The 23003-nt window shown below is 37.7% G+C and overlaps 1 protein-coding gene across 2 annotated transcripts; it reads right to left on the bottom strand.

Annotated features, from left to right (window-relative positions):
• LOC106052713 (uncharacterized) lies at nucleotides 1–22004 on the bottom strand. 2 transcript variants are annotated; one of them, XM_056045256.1, is made up of 14 exons: nucleotides 21826–22004; nucleotides 20865–20941; nucleotides 20269–20390; nucleotides 18969–19049; nucleotides 16684–16854; nucleotides 14783–14887; nucleotides 14251–14373; nucleotides 13373–13504; nucleotides 11230–11263; nucleotides 9904–10004; nucleotides 5629–5786; nucleotides 3910–4072; nucleotides 3029–3151; nucleotides 1–1284 (listed from the first exon to the last, which is right to left on the bottom strand). In XM_056045256.1, exons 2-14 carry the CDS (start codon nucleotides 20926–20928, stop codon nucleotides 1093–1095), a joined length of 1569 nt encoding a protein of 522 aa, XP_055901231.1. In that variant the 5' UTR covers nucleotides 20929–20941; nucleotides 21826–22004; the 3' UTR covers nucleotides 1–1092. The 2 variants fall into 2 exon arrangements, with proteins under 2 accessions (XP_055901231.1, XP_055901232.1); XM_056045257.1 differs by lacking the exons at nucleotides 20865–20941; nucleotides 21826–22004 and having other exon boundaries at nucleotides 18965–19049; nucleotides 20269–20285.
• Between the last annotated feature and the right edge of the window lie 999 nt (nucleotides 22005–23003).

Below are 23003 nucleotides of genomic sequence, written 5' to 3' on the forward strand. Positions count from 1 at the left end.
TAACGAATCCAATATTTATATTTCCAGAGGCTTATATAAAGAGTGTATATATAATATAAATTAAAAGCCATTTTTCATCCCCAGGTTGTCAGTGCATAAGTTTAGAAAGTAAAAGATCAGTCTATATAAGCCTAATTATGAGCTATGCGGCTAACATGTTCTTAAAACCATAGGCATTACGAACAAGGGAGACAAGTGAGTAATAAACACCGCTGAACTGGAGTTAAACAAACATTTATAAATACATATAAGATTCCATGTTCTCCACTTTCACAAATATTAACAGAATTGCAAATTCGTGTATCTGAGATAAAATTTAATGTATATTATCTATGAAAAATTTCTTATGTGAAAACTAACACTGCAAATTTAAAGTCACCAGCAAAACAATTAGACATTGTACTGAATTTCTACTAGACGTAAGTCTCAATTATACATACGATATATGCGAAAACTCACACAATACAAATTCTATAACCCAATCTACCTAAATCTAGGCCACAATTAATAATTTTATTTGTAATTTTTTAAAATCAGATGACTTATTGGAAATCAAACGAACTACACATAACGCTCAGCAACCAAAGAATCAGTTGCAGAGACCGACAAGAGTCAAGGACTATATTTCCGAATGACCTTATGATTTAATAATAAATATAATTATAAACCTTCTAGATAAGCTAAAACTACATATATTATAAATTAGGCAAAAGTAGAACACTGAAAGGGAAACTCTTGGCGAAAAGATGTGGAGCTCTCTAGCCCTCCAAAAGAAGTTCTCTTTGATGTGACCTCAAAGCAAACAACTAAAAATTAAAAGAACCATCAAGAAATGTGTAGTCTGGTATCCTCTAGGGACTAGTGCTTTAATAAAAGTTAATAAAAATTTGTTGAGTTTATATAGTTTAAAAAAAGACATTCCATAAAATAAAAGTTTGGTCCAAAAAATGTAAAGATTTTTGGATTCCTGTTTGTTTTCAACATTGAAATAATAAAATTATATAAACCACTTTCTCTTATCTTGTTCAGCGATTATCTTTTTACATTGTATTTTTAGGAAAAGCACACATCGACAGTCTTGGCCCTAAGACGTTAAGGAGCCTTAATCTTCTTGTTCTTGGCGCTCAGCTCTTCCGCCCTAGCCTTGAGCATTTCGCGGGAGATGTATCCCGGCTGGTCAGATTCGAAGGCTTCGAAGGCGGTCATCTGTCCGGCGATGAGGGAATGCTGTACCTCGACACGGATGGAGTCCTGTGGGATTCTCTTCTCTTTAAATAGGCGTAGCTGAGAAACCAAAAGGAAAACGTGATGTTAATGTCAAGGTTTTGGTTTAGAGATTAAATGTATACTTTTTGTATTTGAGACATTGTACAAGGACAACGGGATGCGTTCTTCTTGGCGCTGCGTCATAGTGTTGTCCCAAAAGAATAAGAAAAGCTAGCTATAAATAGTTTTTCCGCCATAACTGAAAAACTCTTATACTACAGTTCAATGGTCAAACATAAATATGTGAATTTATCATCGGACAGGTAAAGCTGATAATAAAATGAGCAAAAAAAAAAAGGAATTCGCTTTTTCATCAGAGCGCACAGAGGATGCAATGTTGGTATTACGAATATTTAAAAAAAAAAAAATTTTTGGTAAGTTGCTAGAAATATTAATAATACTAAGGCTTGTCTTTGAGTCCCAACATTAAGGAGAACTGAAGTATTTCACGCCACAGCGCTGTCCTAGCTGTCATCTATCTATTTTGGCACAGAAATAATCAGTTTAAAAATATAATTGGCTCGGAATATAGTTTGTTGTATGGACATAGTTAAATTATAATTTATATTGCATTGATAATTAGTTTATGAGATCGTCAAAGTTAGTAAGAGTTTACTGTAATGTTCCCCTGTAATTTTCCCCTGTAAAGTTCCCCTTTCAGACCTTATGGCCTATAGGGCAGATAATGTAAAGGCCATCTGTTTTCTGTGCTCCACAGTTAACGAAGGTGTCATGTGGCCAGCACAACGACCAATCGCCTGTACTTTTCCCCAACTAATGTCGGGTACCCATTAGAGCTGGTTGGACTTAAAGGCGCCCAAAGATCCCGAAATTAAAAATACTAGTCTTCACCAGGATTTGAACCAGGGACCCCATGTTCGGAAGCCAAGCGCGCCTCCCAATAGTTAACTAAGTAAAGTCATTAGCATTTGAACACATTTAGGTATAGTATCTGTATGTTCAATTTAAAAAACGATAAGATAAGTGTTTGTCTATGGAGAAGACTTTGTAAAATGATCTTAATCCCTCGGCAGGGCCGGCCCTAACAATTGCGGGCCCTATGCGGAACGGATTGCGCATGGCCTAGTCTGGGTAGGGATAAGCATAATGTCAAAATTAAGAATTTAAATTAGAAAATACATTTGTCTTTGCAATAAATTTTATTAAAAGAAAGCTCACAATGCCTTTTTTTTTAATGGCATCCCCAAATGAAAACTTTGAATATTTTTCAGTAGATTTTTATGAGTTTTCCGGAGATTTTAATAATTTTCAGATTTCTAGGAGGCCTTGTAAAACCAGGAGAAATCCCTGTTAATATATATAAGTTATAATAAAAAGTTCCCCTTTCAGACCTTGTGGTCTATAGGGCAGATGATGTAAAGGTCATCTGTTTCTGTGGCCTACGGTTAACAAGGGTGTCATGTGGCCAGCACAACGACCAACCGCCTTTACTTTCCCTAACTAATGTCAGGTACCCATTAGAGCTGGGTGGACTCGAGGCGCCCGAAGATCCCGAAATTAAAAATTCCAGTCTTCACCAGGATTTGAACCTCGGTCCCCGGTTCAAAAGCCAAGCGCTTAACCGCTCAGCCACCGCGCCTCCAATAAGTTATAATGGTTTAATTTAATAATTAACACCCTGAATTCGCGCGGGGCCTATGAAAGCGCGGGGCCCACTGCGACCGCACAGGCCGGCCCTGTCCCTCAGTAACAACTAACGGCTACAATCTTCATTTGGTTAACGCATTTTTTTTTCACCCACCATAAGTGGCTTGACTCTTCCAACGGGTACCGTTCGCTTCTCGATCAGCGATTTTGTCTTCTGAAGTTTCACTATAAAGTTACGAATGTCTTCAATCAGGTCTCCTTTGTAGATGTTGTTCTCCTAAAAAAACAACAGAAAACTTCAAACATTCAAATTTTACATTAAACTTTTTAAAAAATTATAACAATCTACCAAAAGTTTCAAGAACATGTTAATAGTTGTTGAGAACTCTACAGTGTTAGTTCGTGAGCCAAATCGTGTATACTAGTCTGGTTTGGTTGGTTGTTGGCTGCGATGGAATGTCGTTCGGTCATCTCGATGGTTCTGGGTTCATATCCTGTCCTGCGGGAGGTTGGGACTAGAAAGTAGATTCTCTTTAACTCTGAAGGAACATCCGAAGCATGCAAAACATAAACAAAAAAACAAGGTTACAAAGAGAGTTTGTGTAGAAACACAAACTCAGAATCGGCCCCCGAAGTGGTCCACCCAGGCAGGTAAAAAGGTAGGTTTCAATATTTTCAGAAAGAACATCACAGAATGAATTTCTATCAAAGACCAACGACAGAGAAGAATGGAGAAAGAAGGTTAAACAGATCTTGTGTGGTGCCCCAGCGGTCCATCAGACCAAACGATAGGTGAAAGCGAATGTGAAGTTAGCTATGGTGGCGGAGGAGGGGGGGAGAATTTGAAAATACCCCCCGGGGACACCCACTTAAATGGGGGCCTCTAAATGAGTGTTTTATTACAATTAATAGTAAATATTACGTAAAATGCAGGTACCTCCAAAGAGGTCAAGCCCCCGGGCCCACCAAAATGACGACAAAATTCCTAGCTACGCCACTGCAGCCCACAACCCGCGCTTTCGTGTAATCACTTACATCAGCAACTTTGATGGGGCGCATCTTTTCAAACATGGCTTGCAGCGAGACAGCGATTTCCGACAACAGTCGATCCTGGTTGCGCAGACAGAGCTCGAGAGCCTCGAATCGCTCACGTTCGGCTTTCTCGATCTTCAGGGAGTCCTCTAATTGTTCACGGACCCTGTGATTAGATTAAAGCACGCGCTGACACTCAGCTACAGGAGAGAGTTAATAGCTCTACAATGTTATCATGTTTAATAACAGTTGCCAGGTCGGCAGCCAAAGTGGCACATATGGCTGTGGCTGTGATGAAACATAACAACTATATAATTAAACCTGAACAGAAGAATCTTATGAAATCAGGGATTCCCAACATTTTGCAGACTTAGAGATTTAGATCTCTGATGAAGTAACCTAGTTGTTTCATAATTGTCTGTCTCAGGAACGGATTTAAATAAGTGAAATCCCTGGGCAGGATTTTCTATTTTGAAAGATTCTCATATCCTCTTTAATACATGTCTCGTTCTGGATGCTCCCAGATAAGTGACTGGTATTGGTTTCGTCTTGACACGGGGCAAAATCTGGTTTGGCTAATCAAGCCAATTCTAGAGCGACAGATTTAGCCCCAGTTCTTGCATGTACATGCATCTGTTTTTGGGTTAGCTGGTAAGGCAGCTTTTTTTTTTTCTTTCTCTTGAATAAGGCAGCTTCATTTCTTTTGCTCAAGGCTAGGCTTTTTCTTTTTATACCCAAGTTTTTATAATTAAATTCACACATTTTTAGATGTTTTAGTTTTAGTCTGTAAAGGCTCCGCCCTCTCATCTGTCCGTTGACTTTCGTCGTAAGGGGTGCTGCGACTGTTCGCGTACCTAAGTCCCTCCTCTTATCTAGTCAGCAGCTGTTCTTAGCCAGGATATCAAGAGAGAGGCCCGTCCATTCTTCCAAGTTACTCAGCCAGCTTTTCTTTGGGCGACCCTTTTGTCGTGCACCCTCCACTATTTGCAATGCTGTGAATCCGTGATGCCCAACCTAATTTGACCTGCGGGTCAATTTATTTTCCAACACTCGTGTCGCGGGCCACATTACCACGAAATAGACCTGAAACTAATTTTATGAGAAACCCGTGAGTCTAGTACTTACATTATTTATTGGGATATTTGTTTTACATTGTTTATGCTTTGGAAAATGGCTTCATTTCTCACTTAAAATGTGAGCGAATTGAAACTAAACGTAGCTTATCAGAGACTTTTTTACTTGTCTCATTTTGGAAAATATTCCAATCAATTCCGACACACTTGTTTCAAGTGCTGTTAGTATGTTGTGGTTTGTTTTAAACAGACACACTTTCTTTTTAAAACAAATATGTTGACTTATTATCATGTTCCACTAAAAAAAAAATAGACGGTAGATTTTACATTAAAGTGTTAAAGGTCTTGGTATCAATCCATCAGAGAAAAAGTGAAGGCCCTAACATAGGTAAAGATACATTTTTCAACCTTCTTTTTAGGGGCGGGGAGGGGGCGGGCGTTTTTTACAAGTTGTGCCGACGTTTCTGTAGACCAGATTGAACCAAAGATCCGGACCTAGGGCCGTTTTTCGGGAAGCACTGCTATTAATGCATCCCTAGACTGTGTGTTAGTTAACTTCTTGACACTATAAGTAATAGATAGGAGCTTTAGGACAGATAAGCGTTATTTTGGTCTTTGGATCAAAGAGCTCTGATTTTAAGTGACTTACTTGGCCTGTTTGACATCGTTGTACATCAGTACGCTGTGGTTACGGGTCAGCCTGGCCAGGTCAGCTCTCAGAAACTCATTGTCTTTCATCTTGTCCTCTTTCTCGTTCCGCAGCAACCTGGTGACGTCATCTTGGTCCACAATGCAATCGACCACGAACTGTGGACAGGACACAGGTCAACATGATTGATGGGGGTCATTTTGGTGGCGAGTTGTGTTTCCAATGCTCCCAGGTCACTACGTCTTGCCCCTCTAGAAGATATAGATCCCTGAGCAAAAGACCTACTAGATATACCTGGACAGCCTTAAGTCTGAAAGTCTGCCTTTTCAATATTTTCATTTTTTATTTCGCTTGAGTCTGAATTCAAACTTAAGATTTCGAGCTTAGTATTATTAGCCTTATTATTATTATATATATATATATATATATTATATATATATATATATATATATATATATATATATATATATATATATATATATATATTAATAAGGCTAATTGATTAAATAATTGTTTAATTTTTGTGATTAAAAATTAAAAATGCCAAACTTGTGACCGTAGATGAGTTTCAAGAGTTGGCCTCTCTACTTAAGTCGCTATAGGAAGGCAGACGATGCACTACAAAAATATATATTATCTCTATCACGTTATGTCAGTGGCGTGCCTAAATGTGGTCCTAATTTCCTAAACCATAAATAGTGATTTAATGCATATAAAAAAAAATAAAAAAAAATTAAAAAGCAACGGGTCAAAGAGTGCGGTGTATAGAAAGATAGTGAAATTATCTTCAACGTCTTGGCTTGACACTGACCGATACACCCCCTCACCCAGACCCTTCCTACTCGTCTAGGTTTTTTTTTTCTATTTGTCCAGTTTTTTTTTTTTTTTTTGGGGGGGGGGGGGGGGGTCCTGCGACACACATAGAGAGGAGGAGAGAGGGAGAGAGGCCGGGCGACGTTAATCAAGCCGAAAGATAAAGAGCTCCTTTATCTTGATCGTATTCAGATGAGCAGATTTTTGTCTCCCTTGTTTTTCTAGATCTGCGCTTTCATATCTCTGCCAGTTAAAAATACACTTTCAAAAGCACAAACACATCATTCAGTACGGGAAAACATTGCCTATATTAATCGTATGTGTGTGTATGGCTTCAATGTCAATAGTGTGTTTCACTTTTGATGCATTAAAAAACTAAATATTCAAATTACCTTAACTGAAAAATATAACAAAAGAAGACATATAAGGAATTTCTTCAAAACTATATATTGTCACAATGGTCTTCAAACATGAAATAATTGTAAACAAACATTTACAAATTGTAAAACATGAAAGAATACATCATATGAAACTTCAAATAAATATTAATACACTTCTACAGGACATATTAAACTATGTTAGTTATATGCTGCTCATAGCCAGGTAGGTAGGACCCAAGACTCACTACAAAGACCAAAATAGAGGCCTATAAGGCATATGTTTTTTGTTTATCACTTTAATGTACGGTAGTGAGACCTGGGCTACGTACGTGAAGCTGCAGAGAAAATTAAATTCATTTCGCTTGCGCTAGCTGCCGAGGACGTTGAAGATCCCATGGCAAGAAAGAGTGTGTAACATTGAGATACATGCTCCAACAGATCCTCCCAGAGTTTTTACCATTTTCATACAAAGCCACCAGCACTGGCTTGGTCTTGTCCGACAGATGGTTTTGGTCATGTCCGCTGGATGGGGCATGAACTTGGTCATGTCCGCTGTATTGAGTATGAACTTGGTCATGTCCGCTGGATGGAGTATGAACTTGGTCATGTCCGCTGGATGGAGTATGAAATTGGTCATGTCCGCTGGATGGAGTATGAACTTGGTCATGTCCGCTGGATGGACTATGAACTTGGTCATGTCCGCTGGATGGAGTATTAAATTGGTCTTGTCCGCTGGATGGAGTATTAAATTGGTCTTGTCCTCTGGATGGAGCATTAAATTGGTCATGTCCGCTGGATGGAGTATTAAATTGGTCTTGTCCGCTGGATGGAGCATTAAATTGGTCATGTCCGCTGGATGGAGTATTAAATTGGTCTTGTCCGCTGGATGGAGCATTAAATTGGTAATGTCTGCTGGATGGAGCATTAAATTGGTCATGTCCGCTGGATGGAGTATGAGCTTGGTCATGTCCGCTGGATAGAGTATGCAACTGGTCATGTCCGCTGGATGGAGTATGAAATTGGTCATGTCCGCTGGATGGACTATGAACTTGGTCATGTCCGCTGGATGGAGTATGAACTTGGTCATGTCCGCTGGATGGAGTATGAGCTTGGTCATGTCCGCTGGATAGAATATGCAACTGGTCATGTCCGCTGGATGGAGTATTAAATTGGTCATGTCCGCTGGATGGAGTATTAAATTGGTCTTGTCCGCTGGATGGAGCATTAAATTGGTCATGTCCGCTGGATGGAGCATTAAATTGGTCATGTCCGCTGGATGGAGTATGAGCTTGGTCATGTCGCTGGATAGAGTATGCAACTGGTCATGTCCGCTGGATGGAGTATTAAATTGGTCATGTCCGCTGGATGGAGTATTAAATTGGTCTTGTCCGCTGGATGGAGCATTAAACTGGTCATGTCCGCTGGATGGAGCATTAAATTGGTCATGTCCGCTGGATGGAGCATTAAACTGGTCATGTCCGCTGGATGGAGCATTAAATTGGTCATGTCCGCTGGATTGAGTATGAAATTGGTCATGTCCGCTGGATAAAGGAGGAATATATCCCGAAAATTGTTCTTTATGGACAACTCGAGACATGTTAAAGAAAAACTGGTCGTCCCCCACGTCCGACATGTGGACGTAGTCAAACGGAAAGTAGTGGACATCGCTGTTGACTATTTTGAAGACATATTACTAACCACACTACATGGAGAGAGATGGTGACCAAAAAGGCCATGGACATCGAAACAAAGCATTAGAATCAGCTATGGAAGGAGAGCGTGCCAAGTAAAAAATGGCTGGTACTTCTACCACCAAAGTGAATGCAGCCTTTACCAGCGTTATATGTGGACTAAATGTGTGTCCGCAGAAAAGGTCTCTACAGTCTACTCATGTCTACTGTTCCAAGAGAGTAAATATAATCATCCACAAGGAGACCAACAACAAGTCGCGCTTCTTTTTAGACCACTTTGACAACCAAGTTATAAAACACTCTCATTCACAAACAGTGGCTGAGTGGTAAAGCGCTCTGCTTCCGAACCGAGGGTTCTGGGTTCAAATCCTGATGAAGTCTGGGATTTAGAATGTTGGTATTTTAGGACGCCTCTGAGTCCACCTAGGTCTAATGGATTACCTGACATTAGTTGGGAAAAAGTAAAGGTGGTTGGTCGTTGTGCTGGCCACATGAAAACCTTGTTAACCGTGGGCTACAGAAACAGATGGCCTTTACATCATCTGACCCATAGATCGCAAGGTCTGGAAGGGGAACTTTACTTTCACAAACTAGGCAAAGACTTTTCCTTATCAATTAATGAAGATGACTCTCTTTATCAATTAAAGACGATGACTCTCTTTATCAATTAAAGACGGTGACTCTCTTTATCAATTAAAGACGATGACTCTCTTTATCAATTAAAGACGGTGACTCTCTTTATCAATTAAAGACGATGACTCTCTTTATCAATTAAAGACGGTGACTCTCTTTATCAATTAAAGACGATGACTCTCTTTATCAATTAAAGACGGTGACTCTCTTTATCAATTAAAGACGATGACTCTCTTTATCAATTAAAGACGGTGACTCTCTTTATAAATTAAAGACGATGACTCTCTTTATCAATTAATGAAGATGACTCTCTTTATCAATTAATGAAGATGACTCTCTTTATCAATTAATGAAGATGACTCTCTTTATCAATTAATGAAGATGACTCTCTTTATCAATTAATGAAGATGACTCTATAATCTACGTCAAATACAATGGGCTGAAGTCTCAGCTGGTTCTTTACGTTCTAAGGGCAGAGGTTTCGCAAGGCCGGAATAGGCCCGTGGTCCACAGTCTAGCTAAAGAATCAATGTTATTATGAAATTATTAATAAATTCAACTGTAGCAAATTATGACATTAGTTTTCCCTTTTATTGGACATACATGTCACAAAAATGTGAGAGTGAACAAAAAATATGACAATGTTGTTTATTATTCGTCAGTCTTTATAATTCTTTATCCCCACTCAGGCTTAGGCGCAACTCAGCTAAAACAATTTATTTAAAATGTTTACTTTGACTGTTTGACAACTAACTGACCTTAATGTCCGACACTAACATGGCGTCCATGAGATCGAGAATCATGTCTTGTGCGTTGACCAAAGCCTTGTTCCTAGCTTTGATCTTCATTTCCTGAATGTCTGACAGAAAAGCAAGCGTATCAGCTCAATCTTACTTGGTCAATGCTAGAGATAACAAACTAAGAAAGACAACTTTATTTTTATTACTATCATATCATGAAACAAAAGTTACATCCCTTTGCCCTTCATTTAATTCCTCTTACTGTAAAGGTATATTTTATCTTTATATGTATTCAAAAACTTATTTCTTAAAAAGGACTTACATGCAAGTAAAAAAAAAGAATAAAGAAAATTCATCATCATCATCAAACTCCATTTGAGTAATGGCTTGAGAGGCTCAAATCTTCTCTTGCAAAAGCCCTGGACAGAAACCCTGCTGTCTTGTGTAGTGCATAAATGTCGCCATACAGGTCGAGAAGTTTCCCAGACCTGTCGAGACGGAGACCAGCAAGTCTGGGGCAGTCAAACAGAATATGAGGCACGGTTTCCTCTTCTTCCCCGCATGGGGGGCACCGTAAATCAGAATTTAGCCATAGCAGCAAAAAATAAGAGCAAACAGGACAGTGGCCTGTCCTGCACTGTGCTATCATAGCTTGCTCAGGCCTGGACAGCCTCCACCACGGGAAAGTGCGACAAGGGCGTCTCATGCGCTCCCAGACTCCACGGGCTTTTTGGGACTTGTCCCAGCACTCAAACCACATTTCCATTTCTGTTTTTTGAATTATAGCCAGGGCATGATGAAAGCTTACAGCCTGTTCAGTGGGTGGAATTTGTCCTCCATGGTGGGCCAAGGAGTCTGCAATAGTGTTGCCAGTTACACCTATGTGACTCGGTAGCCACTGCATTATTACAGGGGTGCCATAGCGCTGCTTTATGTTGTGTGAGGCCATGATAACATTGTTGATATTGGGGGGGGGGCATGGTCGGGACTTTGCAATCTTTATTTTTTTCTTTACATTTTTTGTAATTGTCATGATCAGGACATGCGTGACACGTATAATCATCTTGAATCGTTCTCAAGTGACAGAGATGTCATGTCTTGTTCATCATCGCCAAAACAATGTGTTAATTTTATGTTAAAAATGCTTGTTCACCAAACCTCTAAGGTAACAAAGATGATTGGCTTACAAGTGCCATGAAATAGATTAGACTTTCCGTATCGGATAAATTACAATCCAAGGATGATTCCAATATACATTGTATTGGACTACAAGAAACATCATATAGTCATTGCTATAACATTCACTAAATAATCGTTTAAGTTCACTATACATCTTTTACTCACTTGAACTTCCGGTGAAATTGAATCCGTGAGTTTCCTGTAAGAAATATGCATTTTTTTAGCTTTTACTTTACTAATCTTATTTAATTACATTAATGTTTGGTTTGATTTTATTAATTTTACTTTGTGTTATAGAATAAGAGCGTGCATTCCCCTTTAACCCTATACCAATAAAACATTTTCTGATAACAAACGAAAATGTTATTGAAGCAAAAATGAAGAATTTTGTCGGAACGTTGAAAATAATTCGGAGGGAAAGAGTTAAATGTTTTTTTTTCATATAAGAAATTTGTATCAAAAGAATATTTAGTAAAATTAGATAAAACTGTATGAAACTAATTAATGTGACAATAAAGTCTTTGATCTCAATATTTTTCTTTTGTCAACAGTCTCTTTTAGTTGAGTTAGTATAAAACATTTGGACTCTAAGATTACTTCTACGAGCCAAAGCTAACGAGCCCCTCCTGCCCGAAGCTTACTAATTAAACCTTCGCCCACGAAGCCTCTGCCCCCTTTGCGGCTATACACAAGCACTGGAAAGGCCTCAGGAGACAACTTCGGGGGAAAAAGCAAGAGCTGGTGACCCTTAGGCAGGTTGTGGCACACTGTGCTACAGCCTGACCGAGCCTGTGGCGCTACTGATCCCAAACTGCATCAGATATTTGCCTTTCCTTTGTATTCATCGTCTGCCTGAAGAGGGGAGTTGGGAAATGCTGTGTGGGAGACATCGTCCGATCATAAGTAATGGCCAGGCTTTCATCTCGTAAATAAATAATACAAAATAAAATGTGTAACACTGCCTGTCAATAAGAACGCCAGATTTCTGGATACACCGAAGTCAACAAATTAATGGTACTTGAACTATGACTAAACAAATCATCACTAATAAAGACAAAATTAGAATGTTGATGTCTTGTGTTACTATAGTCGTGGACTGTTTTAATAGTGTAAATGAATGAATTTACATTGCGAGAAACAACAGTTAGCTTCCAATAAAACTAAATCTAGCTTCGGACTAAGCAGGGATATTTTCAGACGAAGATTCTGTTATTTTTTATTGACTATTTAAGAATTAATTTTAGAGATGGTTTAAAAAAAAAGAAAAAACAATAATTGGATGTCAATCATTATGTTTCTAGCTTCATGTTATCCACGTTTGTGAATCTATTACTGACATAAAGTTATAGTGTAGGTTAAAGTAATGTATAGTTCCCCTTTCAGACCTTGCCATCTATAGGGCAGATGATGTTAAGGTCATCTGTTTCTTTAGCCAACGGTTAACTAGCACGGTGTCATGTGGCAGCCGCCTTTACTTTCCCCGACTAAAGTCAGTTACCCACTAGAGTTGGGTGGACTCAGGAGCACCCTAGGAATTCAAAAGCCTAGTCTTCACCGAGATTCAAACCCAGGACACCAAGTTCGAGTGCCAAGCGCTTAACCACTCGGCCACCGCGGCTCAATACTGTATGTTAAGTGTTTTAACAATTGTTTGGGTTAAACCCTAACCCTAACTCTTATTTCTTCTCCTCATAGTTCGTTAAGTTGAATTTTTTTTTTACATTTCCACCTTATTAAGAATACGAGGCTTACACTCGGGTATTAGATCATCCCATTTAGCTTCTCAAAATACCAAGACTATTTCATCAGTAAGCTCCACTGTAACAGTTTATGATTGGAAAAAATGCCATACACATTACAAAGAAGTCAACACAATATTTTATCTCAAGGAAACCAAAGTGTTATTATTCTGATGTAAGTTTTAATGCGTGGATATTATTATGATTTAAAAGTATCCAACTCGGCAACTCCCATGACCGATTGGTATCCAAGTTACGAGCAGCTCGGACTTTTGTAGGAGTCGTGTGGAGATAAGACAAATTAATGAAATCTAAAACACTCTATGAAACAAAGTAAAAAAAAAAAAAAGCAAGAGCCATTTTGACTGATGTGACTGATGTGACTTCAGTGCTATTCGCTCTAGCAACAATTTTCTGACTTTCTTCCCCTCTACCAAAGTATTTCGTGCTCTGTTTTTTTAGAATTTTGCAACCAACTTTTATTGTTTATCAAAACTTATATATTGTTAGGCAACAACTAATGGATTTTTGGCCATAAATCTCTTGGCCAGATTTTTCGCGCTACTCACTCTCTCTGCCAAAAACTTGCCCAAAGAATTATTCTTCCGCCTGTCATCGAGCTCTTGTTTCTTGACGCTGATAATTTTCTCGAAGTGGGCGTTGACTATTTTCAGTTCCTCATTCAGCGGTCCAAGCTGTGTCTGAACATTGGAGCAGGCCAAAGGTGAAACAGTTAGCACAGTGTATGGCTCTCTAAACGTTGGGATATTACGCAACCCCAAAGAATCCCCTTTTTATCCCCCCCTCCGTAACAAAACTCAGAAATTCACTACCCCTCCTGTAGCGTAATATTACAAGAAGATTCGAATTTTCGAAATGATTTATTCATAAACTATCATTTTCATAAAATTGATATTTTAAAATAATAATAGTGTAAGTTTTGAATTCTCTCGCGCTTCGATGGCGTATTCATTTTCTATAGAATGTATTGTTTTTATAAATAGGGCGGCCGTGGCCGTTTTACCATTACTTTTTGTTTGAAAACCTGTGGTATAGCTTTCAGCGAAAGTCTGACCTTCGAAATTCATGGGACTACTGTACCTATTACTATTAATAGAAATTTAATTTATAATAGATATATATTAACTATATATTTATAAATTTAAACAGATATCAAGAAGTTTTGTTATTTCATTTAAATATATATATATTTTTGTTTTGTTATTTAGCAAATCTTCAGACCATTCTCCCCCCTTGTACATTTTTTAAATATTTTTTTTTCACCTCCACCCCCACCTCACACCCCTTGGCAGTTACGTAATATCCGTACGATTTCCAAGTACTTTTATTCATTATTATCATTGAGGTGATTAAGTACCAAGTCCATTACGCTGATACCTATATATATGTATATGTGCACAAAATGTACATTATTACATCTAATTACCTCTTCAATATCTAAGAACCTCAAGGCGCCGGCCTTTAGCTCCAGAAAATCACTGACTTCCTTCTTTCTGTCAATGATTTTATCTTCGATTTCTTTGATCTTGAAAGGATACTCCATTAAATTCTGGAAACATAAGTTACTGAAGAATAAGACATACTTTAGTGAAGTAAAAAAGTAAAGGTACCCCCCCACACACGCACACACACACAGGTACGCACACACACACGCACGCACGCACACGCGCGCACACACACACTCACGCACGGCTTTCAGACCATACGATCTATAGAGACACATGATGAGTGCTGCATTGTGTAGGCCAAATAAAAACGAAATAAAATACAGATATATGTAGCGAATTGAATAAATTCATTCTCTAGGTCGAGCTAAAATATTTACAAAAACACATCTCCAGAAAAAAAAACTCAGATCTGGGTAACAAGCTCTAGAACTGAAGGTACTACCATTGCAGAAGATTATTTATTGTAATGAGATTATTAGATATAAAACATTAGTAAAGACTAGCACTGACCTTGTCCAGTTCTGCCAATACTTTCTGCAGATTTTTGTAAACCAGCTTAGCGGAGACCAATCTGTTTTTACTCTCTTCCACTCGGACTTGCCGGCTAAGAAAAGACTGTGGACAGATGGCTGGACATTTAGATACGTGAAAAAGCGACCATTTTGTTTTTTTACTGGCCCTAATATTCGCCTATGCATGGATTAGGTCTCAGTTCTAACCAAATGTTTATGTTAAGACTTGGGATGAAGGCTGAAGCGGGTGTTGAATATTTTTTCCCCGTTTTATGTACTGAATATTTATAACTGCTAATCTGTTCATTCATTTACTGGTTTGTTTTTGGTACCCAAAACTAAAACTACTACAAACCTTACTGGTTGACAAGAGAACATGAAAAGGACCAAGAAGTCTGTGTCTAGTTACTCAACGAGCTTTTGTGTCTTGTGTCTGTTCTCTTTTTAAAGAATGTTCTTGTTTTTAATTGAGAGTCCTTGCAATCGCAACAAATATCCGAAACGGATCAATAAGGCAGTTTTGGTCTTAATAGGATCTATCTAAAGTTAGTAGGTAACTCTCCTTTAGCAGCTATGGGGTCTGAGAGCTGAGAGCTCCCGAATGTTTTTCCTGCATTCTGAGCTTTGAAAACGCATTTTCTGAGGTGTCTATATCACAATGTCGTGGTATTTTTTAAATCGAAAAACAAATACATATTGCATATCAAATCGACAATAATGTACTTCAGTAGAGAGCAGAAACTGGAATATTCTTGCATCACGCGTAGAATGCAAAAAAATGACTTGACCAGGTAGTTTTTGCCAAAAAGATCCGTTGTGCGAATCCGGTTCGAAACTTCACAACTTCATCATATTTTCTTAATCTTTTTATTTGTATATTCTAATGCTGCTATTGTATGGTTATTATCTTATGAAGCCATATCCTGGTCAATACTTATACGTATATTTATTTTTAGGATAGTAATCTCTCCTGTCTATTTATATGATGTACGATCTCTCCTCTTTGGTCGAACTTCTTTTAGACAGTCTTCACTCAATGCTTCTGTGAGTTAACCCAAGACACAATCTCCAGCACTGGGCTACTTTTTTCATTCGTCGTCACATGGTGTGATCAATAATTGTTGCTAAATAGTAAGTCATTTCAATTTGTTTCAAATTAATTTTATCTAGTCTGTGTGTTCCTTTGTGTTTGCGTCTAGGTATCAGAGTAATGGACTTGGTACTTAATCACCTCAATGGAGTTGGTGAGGTTCTGATTGGCTGCTCTATTGATTTAATCGTCTCCTCTAACGATCGTTTCTACCCTGGCGCCACATTTAAGACTGAGAAACATTGCCCTGGAAATCCCCTCCCTGTATCTTGGACTGTCCACAAAAAAACAACAACTTTGAGGCAAAGGAATTGGACAATTTGATTTGATTTTTATACTGTAAAATTCTCTGACCACCTCCACCTTATTAAACCTACCTCACACTCTGACCACCTCCACCTTATTAAACCTACCTTACACTCTTACCACCTCCACCTTATTAAACCTACCTCACACTCTGACCACCTCCACCTTATTAAACCTACCTCACACTCTGACCACCTCCACCTTATTAAACCTACCTCACACTCTGACCATCTCCACCTTATTAAACCTACCTCACACTCTGACCACCTCCACCTTATTAAACCTACCTCACACTCTGACCACCTCCACCTTATTAAACCTACCTCACACTCTGACCACCTCCACCTTATTAAACCTACCTCACACTCTGACCATCTCCACCTGATTAAACCTACCACACACTCTTACCACCTCCACCTTATTAAACCTACCTCACACTCTGACCACATCCACCTGATTAAACCTCCCACACTATCTGACCACTTTCGCCTGATTAAACCTACCTCACACTCTCTGTGAAACTCCTCCTCTGAACGCACTTTCTCCTCCAGCGCCCTGGCCAACTCTTCCTCCTGAAACTTCTTGACATACTCTTTCTGTTCCCTCTTGTAGTCCTGCTTCATCAGCCTCTTACCATATTTAAACAGCTTGTTATCGTTCTTGACAATGGAAGTCTTGGGGAAAAGAAACGAAAAAAAACACTTAGCATTATTCATTAACATTTAGTATTTTTACATATCTTATATCAAATGTCTCTGTTGTCTGTCTGTATGTGTGTCTGTCTGGTAAAAATTAGTGCAAGTTATTTCTCTCCCATTTTTTCTCGGAGCAAGTTGAAACTGAGCACAATTATTCATTGGCTTAGACGGGACTGGAATAAATAAAACAAAATTACCTATTAATCAATAAATTACTGGTAAATAATTATTTTGTTGGATATCAACAAGGGAAATTAATCCTTAAGTATTCACGGATATGGCTAAATATGTAGAGTTTGGTTCCCTTAGATAATTGGACTCGTTATTTTTCCCACAGCCATTATTAGATCAAGTTGAAGCTCTAAACAATCATTTATTGTACCTAACAAAACATGAATCAATAAAAACTATTAACAAATTAGTCACTTAATTAATGGTAAATAATTATTTCGTTTGATATAGAGTAAAGGAAATAGCTTCTACAATACTGAGAGATATAGTTGTAAGTGCGGAGTTCTTCATTTTAGATAAGCTTTTCTTTTAAGGTTTTTATCTATTTTGCTTGTTCTTTTGTTTTGTTGAAAGAACATTTTTAATGGATAATCAAAATGTGTGAACAACAAAGTAAGGTGAAATGGTTTGTTTTACATTTTTGAATTTTATTTCAGAATAGAAGATTATTCTATCCTAGCCATAAACCCCTGGCACGGTTCGAACCCAAGGACAATGAGACCATAGTCCAGAGAACATACCACACGACCAGTCAGCCGTCCATGGCTTGGGTGATAGATGAAATGTTCAAGTTGAACATTTCATCTGCTTATAATGGGCGCAGTGGCTGAGCGGTAAAGGGCTTGGCTTCCAAACCGGTGGTCCAGGGTTTGAATCCTAGTGAAGACTGCGTTTTTTAATTTCGGGACCTTTGGGCGCCTCTTGTGTCTGCCCAGCTCTAATGAATACCTGACGTTATTTGGGGAAAGTAAAGGCGTTGGTCGTTGTGCTTGCCACATGACACCCTCGTAAACCGTAGGCCACAGAAACAGATGGCCTTTACATCATCTACCCTATAGACCACAAAGTCTGAAAGGGGAACTTTAGTTTAGTATATTAGGCTTACCAATGGTAGATATGTGCATTGTTAATGTAGTGATAAGAGAAGTGTGAAAGTTAGAAAGTGTGAATGTTAGAAAGTGTGAATGTTAGAAAGTGTGAATGTTAGAAAGTGTTAATGTTAAAAGGTGTGAATGTTAAAAGGTGTGAATGTTAGAAAGTGTGAATGTTAAAAGGTGTGAATGTTAGAAAGTGTGAATGTTAAAGTGTGAATATTAAAAAGTGTGAATGTTAGAAAGTGTGAATGTTAAAAGGTGTGAATGTTAAAAAGTGTGAATGTTAGAAAGTGTTAATGTTAAAAGGTGTGAATGTTAAAAGGTGTGAATGTTAGAAAGTGTGAATGTTAAAAGGTGTGAATGTTAGAAAGTGTGAATGTTAAAAGGTGTGAATGTTAGAAAGTGTGAATGTTAAAAGGTGTGAATGTTAGAAAGTGTGAATGTTAAAGTGTGAATATTAAAAAGTGTGAATGTTAGAAAGTGTGAATGTTAAACAGTGTGAATGTTAAAAAGTGTGAATGTTAGAAAGTGTGAATGTTAAACAGTGTGAATGTTAAAAAGTGTGAATGTTAGAAGGTGTGAATGTTAAACAGTGTGAATGTTAAAAAGTGTGAATGTTAGAAAGTGTGAATGTTAAAAGGTGTGAATGTTAGAAAGTGTGAATGTTAAAGTGTGAATGTTAGAAAGTGTGAATGTTAAAAGGTGTGAATGTTAAAAGTTGTGAATGTTAAAGTGTTAATGTCAAAGTGTGAATGTTAAAATGTGTGAATGTTAAAAGGTGTGAATGTTAGAAAGTGTGAATGTTAAAAGGTGTGAATGCTATGAGGAATAGAAATGATTGTAAAGAGAGGGGAAAAAAGGGACCAGCTTAATCTTTGCTAAATGTGTTCAGATGTGTCATCTTTGAAGTAATCGAGTTGTACAATTCACTTTGATTCTCAACTGTATCTGAAAAGTTGCGAACGAATTAAATCACTTACGTACTGTGAGGTCACATTTCATCATTGGCAGTTTCTCGCTGTTGGGTCGACTCTCGAATATCTTTGTGTTGATGGCCCTTGTCATCTGAAATCATAACAGCAACAATTTTTTTTTTACAATCTATTTCGACTTGACCCTGAACTGCTTGATAAAATACGTCCATTTTAAAACATTAAGTTAATACATTAATACCTTAGGGGGAAGCGTGGTCGAGAGGCTAAGGACTTGAACTTGGCTTAGCTTAACTACCTATGAAGGGGGTTCGGGATTCGACACCCGACAAACGAGCAGAGTTGTGTTTACTGAGCGCCTAAATGCAGCACGGAAAACCTTCTCCCAGATAACTTTCTTCCAGATACCCTCTCCCCCCACTGGTCCACAAAAGAGATTAGACCATAGCGCTCTGAGCATGCAGTAAGCATGAAAGTAGCTCTTTATAAAACTATAAATTATTATTATTATTATTATTATCATCACATATGCACTCGTATGTTTCATTACTTGATTCACATGACAATGTCATTCCATGAACTTCTCCTTATGAGTAAAGCCTGGTGTTTCGATTTAAAATCTTATTTGAAGATGATTGATACTAGGGACAGCACTTGTTTTATTGCAGATTTTATAATAAGGGGGGATAATGCCGTAGTCTTATAAATAATTTGATTATCTTTCTTCTCTATTTCTTTTTTTTTTTTAACCACTCATTTTTTGTATAATCTAGCTTGTATATCTTGGACTGTCAGTCGGCATTAACACGTTGATTATTTCTATTTAAAAAAGCTTCTGGTAAAATCACAAACACATCATTGGTTTAACTGACTGCATGTGTACTTACTTTTGCAGTTCGTTTTCCATTTCATGAGTCTATACGGTAGTATTACATGGAGGCGCGGTGGCTGAGCGGTAGAGCGCTTGGCTTCCGTACCTAGGGTCCTGGTTTCGAATCCTGGTGAAGACTTGGATTTTTTATTTCTTTTTTTTTTTTATTTCTTTAGGCGAATCTGAGTCCACCTATCTATAATGGGTACCTGGTATTAGTTGGGTAACTGTACTGACCGCTGACACCCTCGTTAACCCGTGGGCCGCAGAAACAAATGAACTCTACATCATCTGCCATAACCACAAGGTCGTAAGGAAACTTTCTTTTAATGTATTTATCAATATAAACTATCTACTATAATCACTATAATTTGATGTTCTCTAAAGTATTAATCTTAATAATTATTGCTTCTTTTTTTTTTAAATGTCCAACAGAAATCTTTTCAAAGATCCTCGAATTTAAAAAAAAAAATTAACTTACGTTATTTTGTCGCCGCGTCATAAATCGCAGACAGTCGTTCCCGATACGCAAAGCGTTTCTCTTCTCTCTGTTTCCGTTCAGGACTCTTTCCATTTCATCCATGTAGACTTTCCGGTCGATTTCTGAAATACATCACGTGGCCGTAAACCTATATATGGCTTAAAGGCTGAGGGCTTAGCAGCATAGTTAAAGGCCTGAAGTATACAATACAACAATATCATGCAACTTTCAATTTAGGGCTTTCGGGCATTTTTGATTTTATAAAAGTAATTTTTTTAGATTTTTTTTTGTTTTTGTTGTTTTTGGTCATTGATTAAATAGGTACCAGGCAGAGTTTTTGAGGCTCTCACTGAGATGGCAAAACAACACCCTGATCAAAACAAACAAAAATATTGCTTTTATGGAGACCCCGTTGAAATAGGCCGTATAAGTTCATACCACATAATTGCAAATATTGCTTAATCGAAATACTTATGGGGAAAAAGTACTATTCTATTTAAAATATTATTACGCCTATTTGCATATCCCGGTTAATCACACAAACAGAACTTCTAGGGCAGCTGTGTAATTAAATGAGTCCCAGTGAAGCTACTTACTTTTGATGCGAATCTTTTCGCGAAGGACCGCCACATCGAGGCTTTCTTTTTTATTGTGCATCATTTTCTAGGGTTTACTGTATGAACAAAAATAAATTTAAAAAAAACAACTTTATAATTTAAATATCAGCCACTTCCGTTTTTTTGGTCGAGAATCCTCAAAAGAAAAAAAGTCCATGCTCTTAGCTGTCTCTACATGTATAGGGTTAGTAATTAGTCAATTCTCTGCGTTGAGTGCAAATATAAAACAGATACCATGCAGAGTAATTAATTAGTACAAAATATATTCTTTCATTGAGTCCTTTTACTACGCTACAGACCATCCTCTATTTATAATCGGGGCATACAGTCTGTAGAAAAGAATATGAAAGTATTCAGAACTATCACAACCATTGCAAAAAAAAAAACCTGGTCATGTCGTCCTGCTGGAGGTTTGGGCCACATAGGATTTAATCATCTCTGTTTCTTGAAATAAAACCTATAAAAGGGGCAAATTCTGTTATCATAGACAAATGAAACGCAATATAATAATTAATTACATAATGGACCTCATTCACCAATCGTAAACAAACAACATTTAGCCACGTGATTCTCTATCTCTACTATACAAATTACGTAATCCATAAAGGCAGTCACATCATACGTTTTTTTTTTCATTGTTTTTTCAATATTATCACGTGGCTAAATGCTGTTTGTTTACGATTGGTGAATGAGGTCCAATAGCTCCTCAAAAATACTGAAAGAATATTAACGCATTAGTGTTAAATCTTGATTCAGATTACATTTAAATCGTATGCCCCTAGAGGTCGACCCCCTTTAAAAAATTACTACTATCAATTATGCTATGACTAGCTACTAGATATATTTAGTCTAGATCTAGACTACAAAGTCTAAGAAATAGATCTAGCTAATGACTAATGGATCTATGATATCATCTACTGATCTAGATCTTAACTATTACCTCGATTGACTGAAAGCTTTCTAGATAGTACGACTAGACCAATGTACATACACACACACACACAGACAAATAACGTTTCTCTCTAGTATTGAAAGGGATGTAATCCAGGAAATGACTGGTTGGAGTTTTCAGGTTTGCATTGCCTTTCTTGTGTCGATCCCCAATGCAAGGACACATTCGAACAGGAACTAGATACTTCGATAATAGCATCAAACAACACGTAGCGGAAATTCCCGAACGAGATGCGTATTGCATGGTTTATATCAGTGGTTCCCAAACTTTTTTGTCTGGTAGACCCCTTGCCATGTTTTCTGGTTTTCGTTAGACCCCCTACTTAACTTGTATTGGATTTTTGCAAATTCATCAAAAAAATTTAAAGCAAATTTCTAACTGTAGTGAGTTAAAGAGTGAAAAACTAATTTAAAGCTACACATTAAGTTATAGAGATCTATTTTTATTGATAAAATTCAAATTTAAACTAATTAAAATAACAATTTATATTTTTACTGGAATCACCAAATACACTGGAAATGTTGTTTTTTTTTTTTTTTGCACATCTATTATCCGTTGCTACGGATAAATGTTTCATATAGGATTTTGTTGTTCTATGAAGTAGTCCTTCAAACATTAAATATTATTCAATCAATTAATTAATTTGCCTTATGTACAGTGGCGTAGCATCCATGGCGCGAAGGGGTTCAATGAACCCGGGCCCACAAGCAATAGGGGCCCACAGCTGTGGCGTAGCAACCATGGCGCGAAGGAGCTCATTACGCTTGGGCCCATGCCTCAAGGCCAGTTGGAGCCCACATTAGAACTTAGGTAGAACATTTGTTTGTTCATTTGAAACACTTTTAAATAGTTTAACTCTGTTAAGAAGTTGTAAAAACATTGACTTTTAAGACTCTATTACTTATATGCAGTCCTAACTGAATCAAACATTATGACATAATTACTTTTTTAAAGAAAAAGGTACGATCTTTACATTGGAATGTCTTTACATTTAGTTTACTCATTTTTTGTCACACACTAAATTTGTCTTATTGGCTGGAGAGGAGCCCATCAAGATGTTCTTGAACCTGGAGTACTAGTGTGATATTTACTTGTGTAGCAGGCAGTGGTTACGTCCTATAGTCCTCGCAGTACTGGAGTGATATTTACTTGTGTAGCAGGCAGTG

This window comes from Biomphalaria glabrata, chromosome 10, assembly GCF_947242115.1.
Source record: "Biomphalaria glabrata chromosome 10, xgBioGlab47.1, whole genome shotgun sequence".
In the NCBI taxonomy this organism is placed as follows: Eukaryota; Metazoa; Mollusca; class Gastropoda; family Planorbidae; genus Biomphalaria; species Biomphalaria glabrata.

What these genes read in the sequence shown, in the direction of transcription:
- LOC106052713 (XM_056045256.1), bottom strand. Translation starts at nt 20,928, where the DNA reads ATGATGCACAATAAAAAAGAAAGCCTCGATGTGGCGGTCCTTCGCGAA. An exon ending in AGTTTCACAGAGAGTGTGAG is followed by an intron (nt 14,888 to 16,683) that starts GTAGGTTTAATC and finishes ATCTGTCCACAG; the next exon opens with TCTTTTCTTAGCCGGCAAGT. An exon ending in GAAGAGTCAAGCCACTTATG is followed by an intron (nt 1,285 to 3,028) that starts GTGGGTGAAAAA and finishes TTGGTTTCTCAG; the next exon opens with CTACGCCTATTTAAAGAGAA.